Here is a 26,814-nt window from a genome sequence, read left to right as displayed (position 1 = left end):
GTTACATTACATGTAGTGGGAAGTTTGTACTAGTTACATTACATGTTGTGGGAAGTTTGTACTAGTTACATTACATGTTGTGGGAAGTTTGTACTGGTTACATTACATGTTGTTGGAAGTGTGTCCTATTTACATTACATGTAGTGGGAAGTGTGTACTAGTTACATTACATGTTGTGGGAAGTTTGTACTGGTTACATTACATGTTGTGGGAAGTGTGTACTAGTTACATTACATGTAGTGGGAAGTTTGTACTAGTTACATTACATGTTGTGGGAAGTTTGTACTAGTTACATTACATGTAATGGCAAGTTTGTACTAGTTACATTACATGTTGTGGGAAGTTTGTACTAGTTACATTATATATAATGGGAAGTTTTTACTAGTTACATTATATGTTGTGGGAAGTTTGTACTAGTTATATTACATGTTGTGGGAAGTGTGTACTAGTTACATTATATATAATGTAACTAGTACAAACTTCCCCCAACATGTAATGTAAGTAGTACACACTTCCCACTAAATGTAATGTAAATAGTACACACTTCCAACAACATGTAATGTAGTAATGTAACTAGTATGTACTGTAGAAAGATAACCCACAACATGTAATGAAACTAGTACAAACTTCCCACAACATTTAATGTAACCAGTACACACTTCCCACATCATGTAATGTAACTAGGACAAACTTCCCACTACATGAACTGTAACTAGTACAAACTGTAATGTAACTAGTTCCCACTACATGTAATGTAACTAGATATTGAAAATGATATCCCTGGGACCTTCTTTTTTACTGGTAGCGGTTCAAATGGCTTCTTGCAAGCTTTAGAACAAGAGGCCCATGGGCCTCTTGTTCTAAAGCTTGCAAGAAGCCATTTGAAATGCTACCAGTAAAAAAGAAGGTCCCAGGGATATCATTTTCAATATCTAGTTACATTACATGTTCTGGGAAGTTTGTACTGGTTCCATTAATTGTTAGGGGACGTGTGTACTAGTTTCATTACATGTTGTGGGAAGTGTGCACTAGATACATTACATGTAGTGGGCCGTTTGTACTAGTTACATTAGATGTTGTGGGAAGTTTTGCATACAATTTTATTAGGTAACCTGAGCTTTAGCTCAAGTGACCTATTGCTATCCGTCTTCGTCCGTCGTCCGTTAACATTTTACATTTCAAGCTTAAAGTCAAGTCCTGCTGGGCCGATTGAACTGAAACTTAGTAGGAATAATCGAATCATGGTCCTTACAAAGTGTTGTTATTTTTATGGGCGATCATATATCCAATCTGGCCGCCCCGGCCGCCATTTTGAAAAACTATTTCAAACTTAAAGTAAAGCTCTACTTGGCCGATTAAACTGAAACTTAGTAGGGATGATCGAATCATGGACCTGACAAACTTAAGTTAACGTTATACTTTTGCAAACAATTTTATTAGGTAACCTGAGCTTTAGCTCAAGTGACCTATTGCTATCCGTCTTCGTCCGTCGTCCGTTAACATTTTACATTTCAAACTTAAAGTAAAGTTCGACTTGGCCGATTGAACTGAAACTTAGTAGGGATGATCGAATCATGGTCATGACAAAGTGTTGTTATTTTTAGGGTCGTTCAGATATCCAATATGGCCGCCACGGCCGCCATTTTGAAAAACTATTTCAAACTTAAAGTAAAGTTCGACTTGGCCGATTGAACTGAAATTTAGTAGGAATGATCGACTTATGGTCCTGACAAAGGGTTGTTATTTTTCGGGTCGATCAGAAATCCAATATGGCCACCACGACCACCATTTTGAAAAACTATTTCAAACTTAAAGTAAAGTTCCACTTGGCCGATTGAAATGAAACTTAGCAGGAATGATCGAATCATGGACCTGACAAACTTAAGTTAACGTTATACTTTTGCAAACAATTTTATTAGGTCACCTGATCTTGACCTCAAGTGACCTATTGCTATCCGTTTTCGTCCGTCGTCGTCCGTCGTCCATCGTCCATCATCCGTCGTCCGTCGTCCGTTAACATTTTACATTTCAAACTTAAAGTAAAGTTCTACTTGGCCGATTAAACTGAAACTTAGTAGGAATAATCGAATCATGGTCCTTACAAAGTGTTGTTATTTTTCGGGTAAATCAGAAATACAATTTGGCTGCCATTATACTTAACTATTTTTTACTCAAATTGGAACATATTTCAACAACAAAAATAAATACTGTAGGACTCAGGTGCCCGTTAAGGCCCATGGGCCTCTTGTTCTAAAGCTTGCAAGAAGCCATTTGAACTGCTACCAGTAAAAAAGAAGGTCCCAGGGATATCATTTTCAATATGTCTGTCCATACATTTAGTTATACTGTACAATAAACAAGTCTGTTTTCCCCATGTTCATTTTCCAGACACCAAAACGTTAACCTGATTAGATTATGATGTTGCTTTATCACCGAAATGTATTTGATTACGTGCAGTAGCTGTTATATCGTATAATTAAAAAATATCACGTCATCTGTAGCATGTGTAATGACGCTGGCTCCTTGTGATGTCACAAGGAAAGAATTCATGTCAGAGACAAAATGGTGATGATTTTCCTGCTTGTTCTATTCCAATTTTGCTCAAAAGAGTCAAGTTAGATCTTTTTTAATGTGTGGAATACAGGGAATCACAAAGTTGTTCAAATGTTTTGGGGTGTTTATGAAATTGTTGAATCTATGTGGTGGGAAATGAGTTTGAGATTCTTAATATATTGACATTTCATCAGACAAACTGAGTGTGATATTATGTGTAATGTATACATGTCACGTTTTGCTATATATCCCATTTTCTACTGACAATTTTCACATGACATTAACAGTTATGTACTGTACGGGTACTCCTGTTTTGTGAAATGAGAACTTCAGAAAGCAGAGAAGTATTTCCTGTGTTTTTAGGTCACCTGAGCTTTAGCTCAAGTGACCTATTGCTATCCGTTTTCGTCCGTCGTCGTCCGTCGTCCGTCGTCCGTCGTCCATCGTCCATCATCCGTCGTCCGTCGTCCGTTAACATTTTACATTTCAAACTTAAAGTCAAGTTCTGCTGGGCCGATTGAACTGAAAGTTGGTAGGAATGATCGCCTCATGGTCCTGACAAAGTGTTGTTATTTTTCGGGTCGATCAGAAATCCAATATGGCCGCCACGGCCGCCATTTTGAAAAACTATTTCAAACTTAAAGTCAAGTTCTGTTGGGCCAATTGAACTGAAACTTAGTAGGAATGATTGACTCATGGTTCTGACAAAGTGTGGTAATTTTCGGGTCGATCAGAAATCCAATATGGCCGACACGGCCGCCATTTTGAAAAACCTATTTCAAAATTAAAAACAAGTACTAATAGGTGGATTTAACTGAAACTCGGTCTAGGTATGATCAGCTCATGGACCTGACAAACTTAAGTTAACGTTATACTTAACTATTTTGTACTCAAATTGGTACATATTTCAACAACAAAAATAAATACTGTAGACTCAGGTGACCGTTAAGGCCCATGGGCCTCTTGTTATTGGTAGATATTTTCCCTAAGAATATTTGAATTCCTGTTTTCAGTGTGCTTTTCTTTTTTATTTTAGTGTCGGATTTGTGACCTTTGAGAAAATGGAATCTGCAGATTCAGCTATATCTGAAGTAAGAGTTATTTTAGTGATAGTGTTATACAAGATTGATGTGAAGTAGATGCAAGTCTGGTTCAAAGAAAAGTTATTTCTCATAGTAAAATTACATGAAACAAGGATTAAATCGTGTACGTATTTGTTGATACTCCCTTGGTAGTACGTATTACTGGGTGTTTTATGTAGATATCCGTTTGTGAACTTAGGGGTATGGTGTGATATCTTACTATTTATCCAATATTTCAGGTAAACAATGCCATGATAGATGGGGTACAGCTCCGCGTTTCCATGGCGAGGAGACAACCCTCGTTTGAGCAGGCCACAGACCCATCTACAACATCCTGGTCATCAATAGGTAACAATTATATGCACCACCTGAAATTCTACAGTACATATATGGCTTTCATAAATTAATACCCGTTTCTCTAGAGGAACCATGTCTACATCTCATTTTACACATCAAGTGTGTCTTTTTTATACCCCAAGTAACAAAGTTGAAGGTAAAACTGGAATCAGCTTGACCATCTGTAAAACTGGAATCAGCTTGACCATCTGTAAAACTGGAATCAGCTTGACCATCTGTAAAACTGGAATCAGCTTGACCATCTGTAGAGAAAGTTACTGAATTACTCGACCTTTTACTAAGCAAACAGTTGCATGTATACATAAAAATTTGTTATTATTATTTGATTTTTTTCGCTGAAATATCTCTGCCACAGGCATTTGACCTTGGAACTTTTGATTATAATGCAGAGAGCTTATTACTGCACTACTGGTCATGATAGTCGGTATGTTAGTACTTTTCTGTAACATTACTAGGAGTCCATTCAAAATGTTCTGAATTCTTAAAAAAGTTTTTTTTTTTTGTAGCTGCGAGTTCCTCACAGAAGGGATCACACAAGGATAAACGAGCTATGGTCACCTATGATGAGCAAGACATATTCTGATTGGTCTACACCAGAGGTTAATGGTTATTCAGTGCGACTTTCTCAAGAGGTCAAATGCTATTCAATATGACAAGGTCATCAAGCACAACCAGGATGTCCTGCAAGTTTCTGTGGTTAATCCAGGGGTGTGTAGGTAAACACCTGGATCTCGGACTTCTCCGGCAGCCTGGTCGAAGGTGAACATTCGCAAGAATTTGAATTCCATTGATGACCTGTGTTTAGGATGATTGATGAGCTGTCAATAGCTACACTGTAAAAAGTGTTTTGTGATTTTCACAGAATTGTGAATTCCATTGATGGTTATAGTGCTTTAGACGGAATGACAACCTTTGACGTCCATACATGGTGTTACAGCTACGCATTGTGATGCTTGCGTTGTCCTCAGAAATTTGGATAGTGTGGTACATGTTCATCGTCTACACAGATGTATCTGTAACACACTGGTAAACGTGTCCCCTATACAAGTAGTCAAGTTTAATGTCATGGCACACTGATGATAGCAGAGTTTTGTGCAAAAGTTGTCTGTACAATATTGAGGACATAGCGAGGTTTTTGAGAACATTATATGGCTTACAGTATTATACTACACAACATGTCTTTGTGGATATTCGAATAATGCCTCATAATCTGTGGAAATTGTATTTGCAAACACAAGTACATGTATGTTGAACATGTCCTATCTGTTTAAGGACAAACATTATTAAATTAAACACAATTATCCATGATGATGTGTTTAAGCTCCTTTACATAAATGAACACAAGTTGAGACGTTGTAATTTTGTATGATTTATTCATAATAAATAGTTTGGCAGCATACCAAGCACATAGGGTGACATTGTGTAGCACAGGGGTGAAGTCAATACATGCTGGAATACAAATAGATGCTGGGTACGGGTGTATTTCATCAACATCGTCTATTCTGTAGTACATGTAAACCCACAACCAATACAGGTTGAGCACTATTCTCATGCTGTACATTCACTTCTGTATTCCAGATAAGTTCAAAAATTTATAAATTTTCATTTTATTTACCAATTATGTCAACCATTTATAAATGGAGAAAGTCATTAGGTATGTTTACCTGAATACAAATGAGCCATATATGTTATCCTTAAGATGCTTTAGGAACCAAATTCCTTAGATTAAAAACTGCTATTTCATTTCTATCCAGTGGATGGAGATATAAAGATTTGTTTATATTATATATACCGTGTACTGATACTAAATATACAGAGTGCTGTGTTAGTAAATACTAAAGGTATGCTTAGGAATTTTCAATACAAAAATCTTCATAAGAATTAAGGCAAATTAAGTTATATTACAGAAAATAAACACTAGAAAATTGAATGTTTTGGTGCGGATTATTGAGAAATAACAATTAATTAAATCGTAAACAGCTATATTTATTGTTGCACCACAGAAATTAAATTTTGTGTAATATACAGTACAGAATACACAATATCTTAGCTATAATGCGAAGTACATGTCATTTATGTTGTAACATCTTATATATGGACATCGAGTGACACTAGTGTAACAAAAATAATTAGGGCCATGCTTCCACTAGAAAACACTGACGCCCTGTAGTAGTCACCTTGGTGTCTTTGAAAATATTTAGTATATTGATCTTGATCTCTAAGATCAAGTCCCTACATGGAACACAAAATGATTTCCAGAGAACATATTCAAATTAAACTTAGTTAAAGATTTAATTAAAGACAAAACTACCCAAGATATTGAGGTTGTATTGGTGGAGAAAAGACATTACGGTTCTAGTGACAATATATAGTTTAATTGATTCACAAATACCTGGTATATATTCCACATTACTTGGTCTGACTAGAAACTATCTTCAAATCAAAGTTATCAAAACAATACATCGACTGTAGGGTCGGTACAAACAAACTACCAAAATGAACCAACACGAGACGTCGCAGGATGTGCAAGATAATGTTTACACAACAACAATCAGTACTGTGCTGAACACAAACCATGGTAGCATACCATACTGTCTGGTTTACGAGGAGACCGCTAGGGAAACAAGCCGCTGCAACCATAACCTTGTCTTGTTAAATTCCTGAACCCTAACAAAAAACCTTATCCTCTGTAAAGAAAAAATATTGTAAAGACCAAACATGAACCTACATCATAGACACAAGACTGAAGTGTATAAAGTAACCATCTACATGTGTTAAAATAAAATGAGTGTTCTTAGCTATAAAAAATTCAACATTATACAATGATGGGTTTTTATGGATAGAACAACCTTTGAGGTTTGATTTGATGATTCCAACAACATCACTTTACAATAAGAGCACCACCTTGAACTCACAAAGACAGGCTTCCTATTACTGTACAATAAAACACTACAGTGAACTCCACAACTCTATAAATACAGTCTCAAATGATAGATATCTTTGGATATACACCGACATACACAAGTTCTTTATACCAATGATACACATGACCTTGAAATTACATTGACATAATAACCCTGTCTTTACACGTTGACCTTGACCTTACAATGAAGTGATGATCTTGACCTTACACCATGATACGATAATCTTAACCTAACATGCTGACCCTGTACTTCCCATGATATGGTGACCTTGACTTGACATGACATCTTTTCAGTTGATCGTTAACCGAATGTATAAGAACCAGATACATCATTACTGAAATGAAACCTGTCTTGTCAACTTAAACTGGAATCTTTTAGTCATAATGAGTCGTCCAAAGCCGGGGTCATTCTGTCTATGTCCAATCACGATCACCATGTCATTGCAAGAAAATGATCGGAGACTCGGAAACCTATCTGTTTGGGACCATGATGAAATCCTACAGTGTATATAACAGACAGTCCAAACTATCAGCTGCTTGGGACATACAATGATGTCACTTATTACAGGACGTCCTTAATGTCAGGTGTCAATATATAGCCAGGTTTCACTTTATATACAAGTAGTAAATAATATCATTATAATGTGTTTGAAAAAGCAGTATACATGAAGCCATAAAGATATTTATATGTACAGCTATATATTGCCAGTACAAATCGTTCATTTACCCATGAAAGGTTCATGACAATTAATTTTCATTCAATGGAAGACAGAATTATTTAGATGATGCATCAAATATCAAATATTTTACAATAAACTAAATGATGAATTAATTTCTTACACTAAGAAGCTGATATCACTTATTTCATACACCAAACTCATAAGTTTATTATAATAAAATGCTAAATGATGAAAAAGCATATATTTTTTTCAGTTATATATGATAATTTTTAATTGCCTACACCAATCTTAAGTCAGGAACAGCAACATTAATGACACTGTCCTAAATAAGGACTGATTTCAAAAAGTGATTACTTAAAATAAAACGATGTAAATTGTTACCAAGTATTACAAAATCCAAACTGGTGTGCTGGCTAGGACATACAGTACAACTACTGGAACGTAATTAAATGAGTAAGAATCTGGAGAATCAATATGTGAAGAGTACAGTTTTGTTCATTGATGGACGGAAAATTAATGTCATGCAAAAAGCACTGATTTGAAGATTAACTGTAGTTATGAGACAGTTTTATGATATATGAGAATTTGTTCTGGATAATATTTCTGGAGGGATGTCATATTAAAGCTGTAAGATAATAATAAAAGATAAATTAATATTTCTCCACTATCAGTTAAGATAGTGCCAACTAAATGGCACGAATAAATTAAACATAAACATTAAATACATGCACTAAATCTTAAACTATATATATTATGTAACATCCAAAGTATTAATTCACAGATAGAATGTAAAATAAACAAAATATGTAAATAAACAATATCTTATGGAATTAAAGCTTCTGGTATTCGTGTAATAAAATTGGGAAAAATATTCAAAACCAACACGAGTAATTGAAATAAATATTTGTCTCTACGGTATGGCAATGTTGTACCGAGTCCGCTAAGTACTGATGTTTATCAACTCTCTTACTCGACAGATAACCTCATACAACCAGTGTTCCATAAAAACACACGTAGCATACAAATATTTTCATATTTTAGGGAAGCCAAATCATTCTCTAAGTGAAAGTAAGAAATTAAGAGAACTACTTATTAGTTGGAATTACTATCCAGGGTAACCTGTCTGGTTGTGAACCCTTTCTAACCTGGACAATGTATAAACCAGGCGATCAATTACATTCCACTAGATATGTTTCTTTGCAACCTGTGTAATCCATACACCTGTATAAACCATACACCTGTATAATCCATACACTTGTATAAACCAGACATTCCACTAGATCCCACTGTATACATTTCCCTGTCTACTGTACCTGTGCAATCTAAAACCTGCTTGTTCTGAACAGAAAAAACTGGTTATAAGTGTTCCAATTAAAAAGGTATCACTGTATCTGGGTCGGTATGGTGAGGTGTCGAGTAAGAGAGGTTTAAACACCTTACTCTTGCATAAACATAAATGTATAATAAGTATAAACAAACGAATTGAAATAAAATGTAATAAATGTTTCATCAACATCATCAAGATCTTCTGAATATTATGACCTGTATCACAGATTTCTAGGAATAGACAAACAAAACACCGTAAAAGATCAATATTCTTCTCTGAAATTGCTGAAATGTTTCATGGTATTATAGAACTGTGTAGACCTGCTAAATGAACATGACTGCAGGCTGACTATAAACTGGTGATGTTTTCACGGGTGTTAGGTTACTGTTAAAGTGGAAATTCTGGACAATTTATTCAATATGAAAAAAGTGAGCATTTCCACACTGTAAAGATGTCTGTTATGCGTGGTATACATCAGGTGAACAAAAATATTGATAATAATGACCACCTCATGAAAAGGTTGTAAGCATGGTAAATTATACATCAAAATGAACTTGTGGTACTACATTTATGATAACAGGTGTCTCAGGGACAAAATTATGAAGCATAAAAAAAACTATATCTATAAACATTATTGCCTTATTATTGAGCAGAAGCAGAGCAACCCAGTCAAACCAACGACAAAGCCGAGCTCCCGGTACCATATCCAGTAAACACATTCAAACGAGCTATTAGGCCAAGCCCCCAGTACCATATCCAGTAAACACATTCAAACGAGCCATTAGGCAAACCCCCCAGTCCCATACCAAGAAAACAAATCAAAAGGACCCATTAGGCTAAGCCCCAAGTACCATATCAAGTAAACACATACAAACGAGCAATTAGGCTAACCCCCCAGTACCATATCAAGTAAACACATACAAACGAGCTATTAGGCGAACCCCCCAGTCCCATATCCAGAAAACACATCCAAACGAGCCATTAGTCTAAGCCCCCAGTACAAAACCCAGAAAACACATTAAAACGAGCTCTTAGGCCAAGCCCCCAGTACCATATCCAGTAAACACATTCAAACGAGCCATTAAGCTAAGCTCCAGGTACCCTTTACAAAAGCATGTTAACTGTCCAAAAACTTGAAGTCAAACTTGGGGTGTCATAACCAAAATAATAAAAGATAAGCAAGAATGGGTGCTTGGAGCTATGTATGGTGTAGATGTACAGAGTATATTAATACGATGGGGAAATACAGCGGTTTCATTTAGCAAATTTTTAATATACAGTCTGATGGCATGGTCTTTCATATTTCAAATTTGCTTCCCAGTGAAAATGAAAATTATATCCAGCCAACATTTTCTTTTACACAGTTACATGCATTTTCATCAAACATGTTGGTATACCTAGGTACAAACACAAAACAACTCAAAACAGGAATTTTACTGTAGGTAACCAGGAAGTAACATCTCTCCTACCGTAAACACTGTAACAAACTCATCAGTGCATCAATACAGAAACACAAAGTCAATAGCATCACAAACAATTTCAATCAAAAGCAACATTTATAAATAAGAATTTTACAATGCAGATGATCAAATCAGCTGCCAAGCTAAACATCAGATTACTGTAAGTACTCATTTTCTCCCCATCATGACTATACAGTGGAGCGGTGATAATCAAACCACTTAAACTCCCAGCAATAGTGGCTGTATTGTGAAATTGCTGGATCACTGGGACAGTGATGTATTGAATAGTCTTTCTGTCCCCTTCAAACACTAGCTGGATGGTGAGACACCCTGATCAGTGGTGGCTGGATGGTGAGACACCCTGTTCAGTGGTGACTGGATGGTAAGACACCCTGATCAGTGGTGGCTGGATGGTGAGACACCCTGATCAGTGGTGGCTGGATGGTGAGACAACCTGATCAGTGGTGGCTGGATGGTGAGACACCCTGTTCAGTGGTGGCTGGATGGTAAGACACCCTGATCAGTGGTGGCTGGATGGTGAGACCCCCTGATCAGTGGTGGCTGGATGGTGAGACACCATGATCAGTGGTTGCTGGATGGTGAGACACCCTGATAAGTGGTGACTGGATGGTGAGACACCCTGATCAGTGGTGGCTGGATGGTGAGACACCCTGATCAGTGGTGGCTTGATGCTGAGACACTCTGATCAGTAGTGGCTGGATGAACTAGGCATTACAGTAGATATACCATGACCATTCTTATTTCATTAGTATTTTTATCAATACTGATGCTTACCTTAATTAATGTAATGTCTTTGTAACAGAAGCATGAACCTTTATTTGGCATGCTTTACCAGATACAAAAACATTGCTTTACAACTCTTGAGACAAGTGAAATGATAATGACTAGCACATAATGTGATCATGTAATAGTTATGTGTACATAGATGTACTCAGAAGCTACGTATGATCTGGCTTAGTCCTTGGCTTCAAATTCCTGTCAACCTTTCCAAAAACAAAACTCAGTTGCCTCTTTTCCTTCAAATATTTTCAAGCACACATGAAATTTTGTCCATATTAGATACTGGCGTAGTAGATCAAACGTTGTCATGCATCAATTAGATTGACCCTTGACCTCTACATAGAGACAGGTAAGCCCCAGGTTGTGACCGTCCTGTCAGCACTGGTACTGACAAAGGCAAGATGTGACGGGTGCCAGCGACACTGGAGTGCTTTGTCCTCATGTTCAGCCACAACCACACTGGGTAGGGAACGTCCAAGGTCACCTGGAGATCAAAGGTCATGACAGAGTTATCATCAAGACATAGATATCTGCTTTGAATAAGCTTCATTACAAATAATAACCAAACAACAAATGGCATATATAGGTCAGTCACAGACAGGGTTAAAAAGCTTGTACACATTGCTCTGATGAAGTAATACCAAGAACAATTTGAAAATTATTTTCATCACTACATGTTGAAGTCTTTGCCATTCTATTCAATTTTACAGAGGTCACAGATTTTGGTATGCCATATAGTGTATGATTATCATCACACTTCACATAAACCCGAACTAACTAATACCAAGAGGTTTTCATCGAACATCAGAATGATTATTATTGATAAGAACAAAAAGAATGGGCAAGTCACTCGTTGAAGAAGGGAGACAACTTCAGTCTTACCGTGCAGGTCTGTAAGCACTATTTTCTGGTCATAGGATGAGGACAGAAGGTAGTAAGCGTTCATTGAGAAGCGAGCTGATCGACATTCTCCCTTGTGAGGCTTGAAGCTCTGAATTCCACGCGAGCCTCGGATGTCGTACAGCATCACACTACTGTCCTCGTGTCCCGACGCTAAAAGGCGCCCCGAAGGGTCCACACATACGGAAGCAAACGCACTGCCTGTTAACATAACAGTAGAAATTGTAGTGTAATTGTGAAGTATGTACTTAATCCTTACACCACTGTAGACCATAATGGACGTATCCAAATCAATGCATGGTAGAGGGGTTGAAAGGATTAAAGAAGTTACTAGATATAAACAGGCATTGAGGGTACATTGCAATGATTATAGTGTCAATCAGAAGTAGGTTGGATTTGGTATATTACCCTAAATTAAAACCTTTTCCTGTACCGTATAGCTTTGAGCAAGTGGAAGCAAGAAATGAATTGATACTTTAACATTTGTTAGGTCTTTGGTTACTTAACAAGAAATGTTTACTGTTCCGTTGACATTAAAGAATCACCTAACCTCATAAAAATAATTCTGTTAACTCCTTATTTGTTGCTTATACAAATATATATGAGCAGACAGTAAGCGTTCCTTGGTGTACCTGTAGCACTGGGTACCACCGTGATGGCAGTTGAAGCTCTCATGTCCCAGAACCGTGCCGTTTTGTCTTGTGATCCACTTACAAACATGCAGCCACCCCAAGTGTGTAATGAGTACACATGACCTACAAAATAAAAAAATCGTATTTTTACATAGAAAAAATCTAGTTCATCAGGGACAAAAAATGTATCTTTTGTGTTAATAAACCACAACTGAACAAGTGAATTCATGGATTTTATATCCCCTACTTTCAGGACCATGTTAAATCTGTAGGCCATTGTTGAGGTTTAAAGTAGCTATATATATATATACATTCAAAGCCTGAAACTTGCCCATCAGTATGTGCACACCACATTCTGTCACTAAGGATGGGCACCTTCATTTGGTTGAAATCTAACTCTTTTTCAGGGCAGTTATTGAATGGAAACCAATTATCAAATCAGAAATTACCTGCCTAAATAATGATTTAGACCTAGTGTGTTGCTTTCAATTATGAATAATGCATTCCAAATTTGTTTAAAATAAAGCTATTCTAGATGATTTGATGATATACGCGAGAATAGAGCGGCAAAGCATGCAGCTGTTATGGCTCAATAAATGGTCTAGGCCCATTATATAGTGAATGGCCCTCATATTATGGATCCTTGACTTGAAGGAGAAAACTCCGTCCCAGGTGTCTAGTTTACCAGTTCTACCTACCCGAGTGTCCAGCCATAGCTCGCACTGGCATGCCAGTCTCACAGTCAGTCACGTAGATTTTGTTGTCGCCCGCCCCACCACTGATCAGCAGAGACGTCCTGTTTATGCTGTCCTGCATGAAGGTCAGGTCCCGAATTGTACCATCATGGATTGTCAACTCCATCTCCGGGCCAACTGAAATCATAACGAAATTTCATGGTAACGTAAACACATGAAGATGAAATACATTTGGAGCTTTTCTTTATAAAACTGGTAGGAGGATGTCATTTGTTAAGAATTTTTTAGATATATCATTTCATCTCTGGAAAAGTATTGATATGTTATGCAATTACCTATCATTCACAAATACTTCGGACTTTTTAGCCAATGGTATATTTGCCTTTTGTCAAAGCTAAGCAAAGGATATGAAACTTTATAGAAATTCTGTCCAAATTTCTTAAACAAGCACAAATGTTATCAGTAGCCTTCCAAGGGTGTTTGTCTTTATACAGTAGGATCTGTCTTTAAGATCAATTCTTTTGCCAATAGAAGATGGTCTCCAAAGTGAAGTGGTCTTTCATAACAGGTCATTGATCATTCAGCTTCTAGACATTAACTTTATGATTATGTCACAAGGGTGTTTCAAAGGGGATGGTCTTTCATTAGAGGGGTCTCAAGAGCGTGGTTCAGCTGTACTACCATCAGTGTGTTCCTGCGCATTGTAGCGTATCATCTTTATGGTCTTGTCGTTGGAGCCTGTGGCGATGAGGTCTCCCATGGGGCTCCAGGCTATGCAGTAAATGGATCCCTTGTGATGTTTGTTCTTTTTGTAAACAACGTCCGTCCTCTCGGTAACGTGGTCCTCTCTGGTACCCAACAACACATGTCATTATTAGTACAGCAATTTATAGCTAAAACACACCACACTGCTTCTATGTTGAAACAATTTATTGTGCTGTTTTCTAACAAGGCTGTGTAGCCTATTTCATCCAACCTTTATAATATAGAATTATCTGTAAACACACCTTTAGTAAGTAAATTGAGGATGTGGTAAATAAAAATTCATCTTTTCATAACACAAATGAGTTAGGTATAGTGAGGTATAGATAAGTTTTATTCATTTAAATTACCAAATGATAACATTCAAACTGATTTTAGAACATTTTCTTTCGGTAAGAAGTTTATATTCACATTCTATATCTGATGAAACTTTCATCATTTCAGCTAAAGTCCTTCTTGGAAATGCCACGCATTTGTTTACAAAGGAATTCTTAGCATAATCAACGCTTATTTCTGCACAAACCTCTTACCTGAGACTAGACAATTCGGGAAATGCACAGACGCGTAACACCTTGGAGTTGGACCCCACGGCGAACAGCTCGCCTGACGGATGGAAGGCAACGGTCCTGATAGCTTGTGCATCTTCCATTGACGTCACTGCCACAAACTTGGGGCGATTCATGACTGACTGGTATAAGTATAGAAACCAGTGAGATATATACTTCCATGATATCAACACAAGAAACGTTTATATATGATCAGATCAAAGTCTGACTGTGAAACGGACATTTCAAACTGTGAAATTGAAAAACTCTAGACTTTGAAATAAACATCAAAGTGGTTTTAGAGGTGTGATGGCTGTCCACAATTTTGACAAAAACAACAAATTTTGCTGTTTTATAATTGATTTTAAGTTAAATTTCTACATTATTATAGATATATATCTAATTATGAAAACAAAAGTGGTTTATCTATAGTTTGATTACTTGAGGAACATCTAGAATAATCATTACACATGTGAATACATATGTACTTTCTTTGTGATAAGAATATTTCACTAGTTTATCTATTATCATTTTCAAATAATTTAATATGATAAAAGTAAAGAGTTTCTAAAAAATAGGAAGCATTTTTTCTATTTTCTCCATCCTAACACTGCAGATAGAGAGCCAGATTTATTGTAACTGGTATCAATATTACAATTTCCTAAGAAAGCCACACACATTATCTACAGAAATGATGTTTGGAATTCAGACTAATTCATGATGACATGTTAATGAATAGTCCTTTAAACAAGTAAATTAGATTCTATATAAAATATTAATGTCTCAAAAAAGAAATTTCCGATAGTCCAGAAATCGGAGCGAAGTGTTTGTATGACACCTATGTTATGTTCAGGAGTGGTCACTGAACCAATAAATGTTTAAGGGAGGTCACTCTATCTACTCAGCTCTAGAAAAGTGATTCAGGTTATCCTACATACAGTGGGTTTAGGAGAGGCCACTGAATCAATAAAGGATTAAGGGAGGTTACTCTATCTACTCAGCTCTAGAGAAGTGATTCAGGTTATCCTATACGTACAGTGGGTTTAGTAGAGGTCACTGAATCAATAAAGGGTTAAGGGAGGTAACTCTATCTACTCAGCTCTAGAGAAGTGATTCACGTTATTCTACGTACAGTGGGTTTAGTAGAGGCCACTGAACCAATAAAGGATTAAGGGAGGTCACTCTATCTACTCTAGAGAAGTGATTCAGGATATTCTACGTACAGTGGGTTTAGTAGAGGACACTGAATCAATAAAGGGTTAAGGGAGCTAACTCTATCTACTAAGCTCTAGAGAAGTGATTCAGGTTATCCTGCATACAGTGGGTTTAGGAGATGCCACTGAATCAATAAAGGATTAAGGGAGGTCACTCTATCTACTCTAGAGAAGTGATTCAGGTTATTCTACGTACAGTGGGTTTAGGAGAGGTCACTGAATCAATAAAGGATTATGGGAGGTCACTCAATCTACTCAGCTCTAGAGAAGTGATTCAAGTTATTCTACATACAGTGGGTTTAGGAGAGGCCACTAACTCAATAAAGGGTTAAAGGAGGTAACTCTATCTACTCAGCTCTAGAGAAGTGATTCAGGTTATTCTACGTACAGTGGGTTTAGTAGAGGCCACTGAACCAATAAAGGTTTAAGGGAGGTCACTCTATCTATTCAGCTCTAGAGAAGTGATTCAGGTTATTCTACGTACAGTGGGTTTATGAGAGGTCACTGAAGCAATAAAGGTTTAAGGGAGGTAACTCTGTCTACTCAGCTCTAGAGAAGTGATTCAGGTTATTCTACGTACAGTGGGTTTAGGAGAGGCCACTGAACCAATGAAGGGTTAAGGGAGGTAACTCTATCTACTCAGCTCTAGAGAAGTGATTCTGGTAATCCTACGTACAGTAGGTTTAGGAGAGGCCACTGAATCAATAAAGGATTAAGGGAGGTCACTCTATCTACTCAGCTCTAGAGAAGTGATTCAGGTAATCCTACGTACAGTGGGTTTAGGAGAGGCCACTGAATCAATAAAGGATTAAGGGAGGCCACTCTATCTACTCAGCTCTAGAGAAGTGATTCAGGTAATTCTACGTACAGTGGGTTTAGGAGAGGCCACTGAATTAATAAAGGATTAAGGGAGGTCACTCTATCTACTCAGCTCTAGAGAAGTGATTCAGGTTATCCTACATACAGTGGGTTTAGGTGAGACCACTGAATCAATAAAGGTTTAAAGGAGGTAACTCTATCTACTTAGCTCTAGAGAAGTGATTCCGGTTATTCTACGTACAGTGGGTTTTGGAGGTCACTGAACAAATAAAGGGTTAAGGGAGGTAACTCTGTCTACTCAGCTCTAGAGAAGTGATTCAGGTTATCCTACATACAGTGGGTTTAGGTGAGACCACTGAATCAATAAAGGTTTAAGGGAGGTCACTCTATCTACTCAGCTCTAGAGAAGTGATTCCGGTTATTCTACGTACAGTGGGTTTTGGAGGTCACTGAACAAATAAAGGGTTAAGGGAGGTAACTGTCTACTCAGCTCTAGAGAAGTGATTCAGGTTATCCTACGTACAGTGGGTTTAGGTGAGACCACTGAATCAATAAAGGTTTAAGGGAGGTCACTCTATCTACTCACCTCTAGAGAAGTGATTCAGGTTATTCTACGTGCAGTGGGTTTAGGAGGTCACTGAACAAATAAAGGGTTAAGGGAGGTAACTCTGTCTACTCAGCTCTAGAGAAGTGATTCAGGTTATTCTACGTGCAGTGGGTTTAGGAGAGGCCACTGAACCAATGAAGGATTAAGGGAGGTAACTCTGTATACTCAGCTCTAGAGAAGTGATTCAGGTTATCCTACGTACAGTGGGTTTAGGTGAGACCACTGAATCAATAAAGGTTTAAGGGAGGTCACTCTATCTCCTCACCTCTAGAGAAGTGATTCAGGTTATTCTACGTAAAGTGGGTTTAGGAGAGGCCACTGAACCAATAAAGGTTTAAGGTAGGTAAATCTATCTATTCAGCTCTAGAGAAGTGATTCAGGTTATTCTACGTGCAGTGGGTTTAGGAGAGGTCACTGAATTAATAAAGGTTTAAGGGAGGTAACTCTGTCTACTCAGCTCTAGAGAAGTGATTCAGGTTATTCTACGTACAGTGGGTTTAGGAAAGGTCACTGAATCAATAAATGTTTAAGGGAGGTAACTCTATCTTCTCAGCTCTAGAGAAGTGATTCAGGTTATCCTACGTACAGTGGGTTTAGTAGAGGTCACTGAATCAATAAATGTTTAAGGGAGGTAACTCTATCTACTCAGCTCTAGAGAAGTGATTCAGGTAATTCTACATCCAGTGGGTTTAGGAGAGGCCACTGAATCAATAAAGGGTTAAGGGAGGTAACTCTATCTACTCAGCTCTAGAGAAGTGATTCAGGTTATCCTACGTACAGTGGGTTTAGGTGAGGCCATGCCAGGACTAGCGTCCAGGTGAGAGCGGTGTAGACTGCCTGTACTGACGTGGCTCGTCTCCTGGTAATTGGCTTCTTGCTTGGCATCTGTTCAAATCAAATCAAAAAAACAAATTTCAAAACACCATTAAAGCACATCACTCATAAAACAAAATTACTTGTCAAAATGAAGAGAATAAAAGCATATCAGAGTTTTATACTTTTAACCAAGTGGAAATAAAAGGACATTATCGCCTAGAAATAATAGAAAAAGTTGCTTTTCAGTCACAAATTTGTCATAACTGTCTGCTATACAATTAAATGAAATTACAAGTGTAATAAGATCTTAAACACTTATGCTTTAACAAATTAATGATATTTTGAAATAAATTTATACATGAATATATTCAAGCAATAAGTGCATTATTGGTACAATTTAAGTGAATGGATATTTTCAATGTTTTAAGGTGTGTTAATGAGAATGATACTTGTATACAAACAATCCAGGTTTGTAAGTCATTAATATTAGCTGATCATGAAAATATCTGAAAACAAATTATATGTCGACTTTCAAAAGGCTAATTATTCAATTTTGATCACATCCATGCCGTAAAAAAATGGAAACAGTGGAATATCAATAGTTTTGGTCCCTGAAAATAATAAAAAAAATGTTTTAAGATTTTTTTAAAACAGCAATAATCAATAACATTACAAACTATTTCCTATGAAGTTTCCTGGTGGTTGGGAGTCCAGATTTAATGAGCTTCCATTCTTCAGAATTTTCTTCATAATTTGATAGTTTTTTTGGGGTTTTTTTACAGATTAAACATTCTATACATGCAAATACATCTAGGTAGGATGCATATATATAATGACAAAGTCCAAACAAACACACACATTGTAGCCTCAATAAGCCCGCCAAATTAATTCCCAGCCAAAAATGACTAGCTGGACTACTGGGACAATTTGATACAGAAAAGGACCTATATGTCCCTTTAACAATGACAAAATATAGAGATCGTAGGACAAATGGGTCAAATGGGTAAGTGTTGGTTGGATTATTGAGGCTTGAGTAGGCAAAATGTTAATAGATCAAAAAGTTTCAAACGACAATCCAAATTAAACATAAGGGACACACGCATATCAAATAGGAACAGAAAAAAATCACACAATAGAATAAATATGAAATGAAAGAAATTACAAAAGGGAAAATAAACCAACATACAACAGCCGATGACACCCTCACAGAAGGAAGGGAGATAAGTATACGTTGTTACTATATATAGATACATAGGATCACATCTCGTTGTAAAACGTAGGGATGTGATGATGATAAGCCATACAATAATGCAAAAGAACACTAAGGCAAAAAGGGTTCAACCATTTATCATGCCAATATGAACAGAGTTGTCTACCTTTAGATGACATGATAGGGGATTTAGGGTTTCGGCACTTCCCTTGACTACCTGTGGTCAGACTAGTTGGCCTGGGAACTGGCCCCTTAGGGGATGGCCGGGGACTGGATTGGGGTGCCGTTTTACCGCCAGCGTGTTTTGTCTTACAAGTAACGGCGCCCCCTGGTGGCCCAGAACGGGCATGAGACAGCTCCTTAGTCTGAGATTTACATGTAGGTTTAGATCGCCTTGGTAGAGTGATGCAGGAACCTATAGCCCAAAGTACAGTGCAAAAATTTGTACAAAATACTCAGTTCCCATACACCCAAATTACAAAATTAATTCATTTTTGTAATTAAGTGATAGTTTGTGTGAAATTGATTTTATAGCAATTACCATGTACCAAGAGAAATCCAAATGGGGATAAAATTTTACGACAGCAAATCTTATTTTCACCAATAGGTCAGCATGTGTACGTTTTCAATGAAAATTATGGAAAATTCTTCTTCAATTCAAACACTTTTTAATTATTAAAACAAGTAACTTTTTATTAATTATATATAACTGGGTGTTAATTAAGGTTGTTAGTGTTTTATTGTAACAAGGCTAACTTACCTGGTGAGTAAGAGCCGGGAGATTTTGGGTGGTCAGTTTTTTGGGTTAGGGTCCCATCTCTGGGTTGTCCAGCCTTCTGTTTACCCATATTGGGTAATGTCCTATAGTTATTCGCTGGACTGTGAGGACAACTGGGAACATGTTGTATGTCATTACCAGCTGTTTGCTGTCTGGTCGCGTTTACTGTTGATCCTGAACGTGGGTAGACATTTTCTCCCTTGACATTAGGAGGACTGTTTGGGGTGTTACCTTGGGACGTGACCTTTAAGGATGACTGCTGACCTTTGACTTGTGACACCTTTGAGACTTCCCCTCTTGACACATAGGATCCATCTTTAATGGTTTGCAAGTCAGGCCACTCGTTTGACTGAACTGGACCCACTGGTCGGTTATTCCCGTTCAACCTGCTGTTATGCTGTTGGGGAACTGATGCTGTGGAGCTAGACTTTGTATTTTGGCTGGGGTCTTCGTCCATGGGTTCCAGTCCAATCTCCGGATCATTCATATGAATAGCATTCATGGCAAGGATGGGCACTTCATCACGTTCATTTCCTTTCTTTTCTTTACCAAATCTACTCAACATCTCTAGTTCAGGTGTAGTCATAGGCAATTGATCAATGGGAATCATGGACTTCTCATTGTTTTGAAAAGGTGTGAAGTCAGGTGTATCTGTATATGGGTTATTCATAGGACTGTCGGCATCCTTTCTAGTGACATGTTCATTGTTTGCTATGGGTGTAAACTTTGGTGTATGTATGCTATGATCACTGCCCTCAACATTGTCTAACAAGGGCGTGCTACATGAGGAAGATGACGGAAATTTGCTATCCGCATAATCTGGAAATCAATGAAATTAATGAAATCAACAAAACAACAAAAATAGTGGTAAAAATAAGGAAACTGAAGCATGAAGAGATGAAGTAGTGCATATATATATAATAAAAAAAATAACTGTATACCGGACAACTTTCGCTGCCGTTTAATTTCTGCCTTTCAGGGCGAATTTATCATTACAACGAATATAAGTAAACAGCATAACAAACATAGTAATCCAAAGAGAAGGGTGAAATGAAAACACGGCGAATATGGATTTAACCAGCGAAGACGAAAGTTTGACTTGGCGAAAAATTCCTTGTATACAGTATATATATAGAGAAGTCACAATATGTAATGTTAAAACAGCAAAGGGTCACAAGATACAAACACATCCTGGTCACATATTGTTTATTACACATTTAACCCTGAACTTTAATTTTAAATAACTAGATTTTGAAATATAAGCAATGATCACTTATTATATGTTCATAAACGTTCAGATATTTTTGTAGAAGGAAAATTAAAGGAGAGAGTACCAGCGCTCTCAATGATGTATATATCTCTAATGAAGAGTTCCAATTTGTTCAGCTTTTCTTTTTACTTATATATTGCACACTCAAGAAATGTATCTATTCATGTATGCTTTTTTTTTCAATATATTAGTATGGCCACGGGAATTCAAACCCCAGGCCTCGTGATTATAAATCAGAAAACTTGTCAGCTGATTTACGGGTCAAGATGCTAACGTTTTTTCTACAACATTAATTTATTAGAATACTGTTAACTTAAAAAAGTCTAAACCAGTAAACACCCTAAAATGGCCTGCAACATGTTGAAGTGGTTTTGTATTATTAGAAATAACATGAGTTTTACTGGGAAAATAAGTGTTCAGGGCCTGTATAGTACAGTATAAAAGTGGAGGGACTCTCTATGTCATTGGTTTTGTGAGAATCAGTCTATGTAAGAGTTACATATATATAGCTACCTTACAAGCTGGCAAAAAAAACCTGAAGTAATTGTGTCACATTAACAGAACACAGAACTTGTAACTGATGATCATGACCACTCTAGATCTGCAGGATACCAGTGACTGACAGAAGGAAAAGAGCAAGGGAGATAATCCTTAACAAGGCAGGGGAAAAGAATGACCTCAGAATACAATACATACATTACCAGGAAATTCAATGCAGACAACAGTCAACATTTTACAACATTGATATAACAATAGTGACACAACAAGTACCAGTACAATGTGTCTATATAATACTGACACAAAATTACACTCCAACCATCAGTGGTGAAGTTAAAGGAGGACAAGCTTTCACTTTTGATAATGAGGCTGGTACTTGTGTGCTATGCAGAATGTAATGTTTCATTTATATAATAATGACCTTAACCTTTGACCTTCAAACCTGAAATACAATCCCTAGCAAGCATATGGAAGGTGTGTATATATGCAGTTTGAGTTTTATCAGAACACTTGAGTTGTGCGGAAACAAATTTTCTATAATAATTAACAATAACATTGTCCTTTGGGAATGAAAAGCAATCCCAAGCAAGTGCTTTCAGTAAGGAACCATGTTACACAAGTATGAATTTTAAATTTGAGTATTAATGGCCTACTTGAAGTATTCTGTTGAAACCAATTTTCTATTCAAATATAACTGTGACTTTATTGGGACATGAAAAGGAACATATGAAGCAAGAATTTTGGCAACAGTGTGTGGAGTTTTAGTGATACTCTATGTGCAAGGATCACGGGGCTCAGTATGGAGTGCATAAAACCAATTATCTATTTAATTTACTGTAACTATAACACTGTCAATCTCCGACATTCAGATCTGAAAAGCAATCCTAAGCAAGCACTTTCACTGAGGATAAAGTGTATGAAGATTGAGTGTTATACACCGACACAGAACTGGATGGATATCTGTTACTCAGATACTAATATATGCTCTTTACAGTACATGTACCAGCGACCTTATTTAACCTTTGACCTGAAAAGTAATCCAAAGTAAGAACTTTCCATAAGAATGCATGCAGTATAGGAAGTCAGTTTGACTGGCTCAGGTAACCTCAGGTTACTGTGTGGGATCCAAATATGTACTTCAAATTACAATGACCTTTGACCTTTGACATTTGCATATGAAAAGCAACCTATTACCAAAATACATACCTTTATATATTGATATTTTCACTTTGTTAATAGAAATATTACCCTTTGGTATATATACATATATTGCATAAGCCACCTGATCACGAGGTCATGATGAAAATGGGGAATATTAAATTCTCTAAAAAGTAATTAGTATATTACGAGAAAACAAACCTTTTTTTAGTTTTGAATGACTTGAATCACAAAAAAATATAATTTGGATATGCACTAAAATCTTAATATATAAAAACTGTATACATGGAGAGAGCAGAACCAAAGAATTTGTATGCATAAACAAATCTTGAGTACCTGTCCTGATATATATATATTTTAATGTTTCATTTTTTTTCCCACCAAGACACCAATACCTATATATTGTATATATTACATGCCAATAATTGTACTAGGAATTTATGTGCATTATCGTGACCTCGAGGGCATTTACATTTTATAATGATTTGAGGTTCTTATATACCGCTTTATCACAACCTAGTTTGTAGGTCATCTCAAAGCAGTTCACAAATTATTATCCATGGTTATAGGGCCTTTGCAACCTGCCAATATCTTTCTCAATTCCCTTGGGAGCATACAACCGGTGCTGCCATTTCGACGATTACAGCTAGCATTCAACAGTTCTAGCACTGCCAACTAGGTACTCATTTACAGCTGAGTAGACTGGAACAAGTGGAGTTAAGTATCTTGTTCAAAGATACAGCACAGTGACGTGATGCGACTCGAACCCGCAACCCTTAGGTCAGAAGCCTGGCTGCCTACCACTAGACTATCGAGCCTCTTGATTTTAGTTTCTTTAAATCAGTTACTTTCTCTTAATCTAGCAGCAGAACACACACTCAAAGACCAATACACACTCTTTGGAATATAATTTTTGTATTAAAGATTTTACCGACTTGCTTACGTAAATAGTTTCACATACTGAATCATTATCAATGAATTTATAAAAACAATATAAAACACATTACATTACAACAAAGAGTGCAATATATATAAACACATAAATTGTATACCTTGTTTTTCCTCGGTTCCTTCAACCTGTGACATAATCTGCTGTTTTTGTTCAATCTCTTTCAACTCCATTTGGTACATTTCTCGTTGTCTCTCCTGCAATGCAAGCTGGTCCTGTAACCTGCTCTTCTGTCTCTGATATTCTTTAAACAGTTCTGAGCTCGAGTCTCTCACACTTCCTGGCTCTGGAGAGTCACGTCTCTCATTGGGATCAGTCTGGGATTGTGCTGGCGAAACGACCCTTTGGGCAGTTTCACCTGTCAAGCTTGTCCGACGCTGAGGGGGTGTGGCACTTCTGAGTGGAGATTTTGTCTGTGTGTGCTGAGGAAGGGGTCCTGGCTTTATCGTTGTCTGAGAAACAGGAGGTGATCTGTGCAGCATTGGTCCACCGGGTGACTTTCTCGTGTCCTCAACAATAGAACTATGAGTTTGTACACACTCTCCTTGCGAAAACAGTTTGTCTATAGAAACCTGCATTGGATTTTTCATGGACATGTCTAGCCTTGGTCCAGGTGCCACTGACTGAGACAAGGGATGTTTGCTCAGGTCCATTGATTGGGTCATCAATCCACCTCTCACTTGAGCCAATCCACTCGACAGCCCATCAAACTGGGGATTAAGAGACCTTGTCATATGATCAGCTGAACGGGGTCTGCTGTTTGGCACCGCTGAGTGGGGAAACATTTTAGGCTTGATCGGTGTGACTAGAATTTGCTCAGACCATGATGCTTCCAGTGAAGGTTTAACAAGAGGACGTACATCAAAATTCAGGTTCTTCTGCTCAAATGGACAAGAAAATGTACCATCAGGGATGTGTTGTAGCCATGAGAGTAAACTCAAATCTGCATCATTAAACCCTGTGTTCTGTAAGACAGTGGAATATGCCATATCTAAATAGCTGTTATCACCATTACTTGTTGCTCGCTGTTGGCAGTACTCCACACATGATTCGTACAGCAGGCCTTTCAAAACAAGCTGTAGAAGGCGGTCATTTTCTGCGACACATGACTTCTTATCCTCTTTCCTTTCAAATGGAAGGAATTTATGCACAAGAGGCAGGGTGTCTTTAAAACAAGTGACTCGTGCATTGCTTGGATTCCAATTTTGGTAATCAATGTGATCCGATAATTTTGGTAATGTCAATAGCATACACATATTGTTGTATTCCTCTTTGGTTGGACATAGTTTTTCAAGAGAATTTAAACATTTCACAACCTCTTCAACTGTAAATTCATAATTCTGCATGGCTGTTGGGTCAGATTTTATGCACAATAGTTCCAAGTATTTGTGCTTCATTATGTAGTAATGAAATTGTTTACCATTGAACCCATCAGCGGAATTAAGCGGCTGGACAAAGTCAATTACGTCATCCCACTGACCATCGAGAATAAGTTGTCGTAGAAACAGAAGATCGTCAGAATACATGCCATTGATAAGACCTGTCTCTCTCTCAAGCGAAAGCATGGCAATGTTTAGCTCGCGATTTTCTAAAAATTCGGCAACTAGTTTGACCACGTCGCCCTCGTTTATGGTAATATCAGGAGGAGGCATTTTGCTTCTAAAAATACACCACTTTAGTCCAAACGCCTGGATATCTCAAATTGTAGTTATGGCCACCCCTTTTTTGTTTACGAAGAACTGTCACTTCCCCGGTGTTCTGTCAACCATTATCATATTTTCATGTGATGGCAGCACCTGACTGCATTTCCGGTGTAGGACAAGAAGGATAACTCTTGTAAAAAAAATACCATTTAATTATTTATTCTTTATTTGTAGAAGTACAGCAGGCTTAATGCCTCCTTCTGATACTTTCATAAACGAGGGCGACGTGGTCATTAAACCGAAACGATTACACAGCATACTGTTTCTTAAACAACAGCAACATTAAAGCGAATCCAATCTGCAGACCGGCTTCCATTTGCGTGGTTGATACGATTGGACCACAGGGACCTGAGAATTTCTTACAAGATACAAGAATTTTTATTTATAGTCGTATATGTTGTAATGGAAACATTAACGCTGTGGAGCTATTATTACGACAAACAAAGGTATAAAAACAGGATATATAAGACAACATGCAGAAAACAACAGGCATGTTTATACACACAGACAAGAAAAAATTAAATCACAGCATGCAGTAATCAAAAACAACAGAGCAAAGTATATATAAAAATCTATATCAGGGATGTGTACACATCCTTGTCTATACCAAAATTGATGCTGCACAAAAGATTCATGCCACATGCTCACCGGCAAACTAAGAAATCATGGTATGTATGATTCGGAGTCATATTTGTTCACGGATGATACAAAATGTTCAAAGTAAATAATATTTAAGAATTCAACCAAATACTGTGGCAATATAATAAATAAACCGGACAAATGGAGCTACGGTGCGTTACGTAACGTTAGTACAGGCAAATTCGCCATGCACCCAAATTCGCCACCCTGTGACGAAAATGCCATATGACGTCATAATACACGTCACCATAGTCTTTAACACAGTTTTAAAAAGCCTTCAAATATTTAGACAAGAAGAGGTATAAGAAAGGAAAAGTTATACTTTTAATCAAAACAGTTATGAAATATCTTGTAACACAACGAATCTTAAAAAAATGGTCTGTGCGACGGACATCTCGTCAACTAAACTCATTTATCTGAGGCCAGTTGGTTGTTA

The 26,814-nt window shown here is 37.2% G+C and overlaps 2 protein-coding genes across 3 annotated transcripts in view; one reads left to right on the top strand and one right to left on the bottom strand.

Moving 5' to 3' along the window:
• Nucleotides 1–5,577, top strand: part of LOC110467413 (negative elongation factor E-like) — an 11,747-nt gene extending 6,170 nt beyond the window's left edge. Inside the window, exons 8-10 of the mRNA XM_021524567.1 lie at nucleotides 3,590–3,644; nucleotides 3,875–3,983; nucleotides 4,499–5,577. Coding sequence (XP_021380242.1) covers nucleotides 3,590–3,644; nucleotides 3,875–3,983; nucleotides 4,499–4,575 — 241 coding nt within the window. The 3' untranslated portion in view covers nucleotides 4,576–5,577. The remainder of the gene's footprint in view (nucleotides 1–3,589; nucleotides 3,645–3,874; nucleotides 3,984–4,498) is intronic.
• A 5,320-nt stretch (nucleotides 5,578–10,897) lies between these two features.
• On the bottom strand, nucleotides 10,898–25,821 carry LOC110467462 (WD repeat-containing protein 47-like). Of its 2 annotated transcripts, XM_021524647.1 has the most exons (10): nucleotides 24,140–25,821; nucleotides 20,144–20,980; nucleotides 19,550–19,798; nucleotides 18,136–18,242; nucleotides 14,703–14,860; nucleotides 14,092–14,258; nucleotides 13,414–13,587; nucleotides 12,716–12,838; nucleotides 12,066–12,284; nucleotides 10,898–11,667 (listed from the first exon to the last, which is right to left on the bottom strand). In XM_021524647.1, exons 1-10 carry the CDS (start codon nucleotides 25,686–25,688, stop codon nucleotides 11,519–11,521), a joined length of 3,732 nt encoding a protein of 1,243 aa, XP_021380322.1. In that variant the 5' UTR covers nucleotides 25,689–25,821; the 3' UTR covers nucleotides 10,898–11,518. The 2 variants fall into 2 exon arrangements, with proteins under 2 accessions (XP_021380322.1, XP_021380323.1); XM_021524648.1 differs by lacking the exon at nucleotides 19,550–19,798.
• Nucleotides 25,822–26,814: the final 993 nt, after the last annotated feature.

Source organism: Mizuhopecten yessoensis, unplaced genomic scaffold, assembly GCF_002113885.1.
Source record: "Mizuhopecten yessoensis strain PY_sf001 unplaced genomic scaffold, ASM211388v2 scaffold11173, whole genome shotgun sequence".
NCBI classification, from domain to species: domain Eukaryota; kingdom Metazoa; phylum Mollusca; class Bivalvia; order Pectinida; family Pectinidae; genus Mizuhopecten; species Mizuhopecten yessoensis.
The sequence above is the reverse complement of the archived record's forward strand: the minus strand, read 5'-3'. Positions and strand labels throughout refer to the sequence as shown.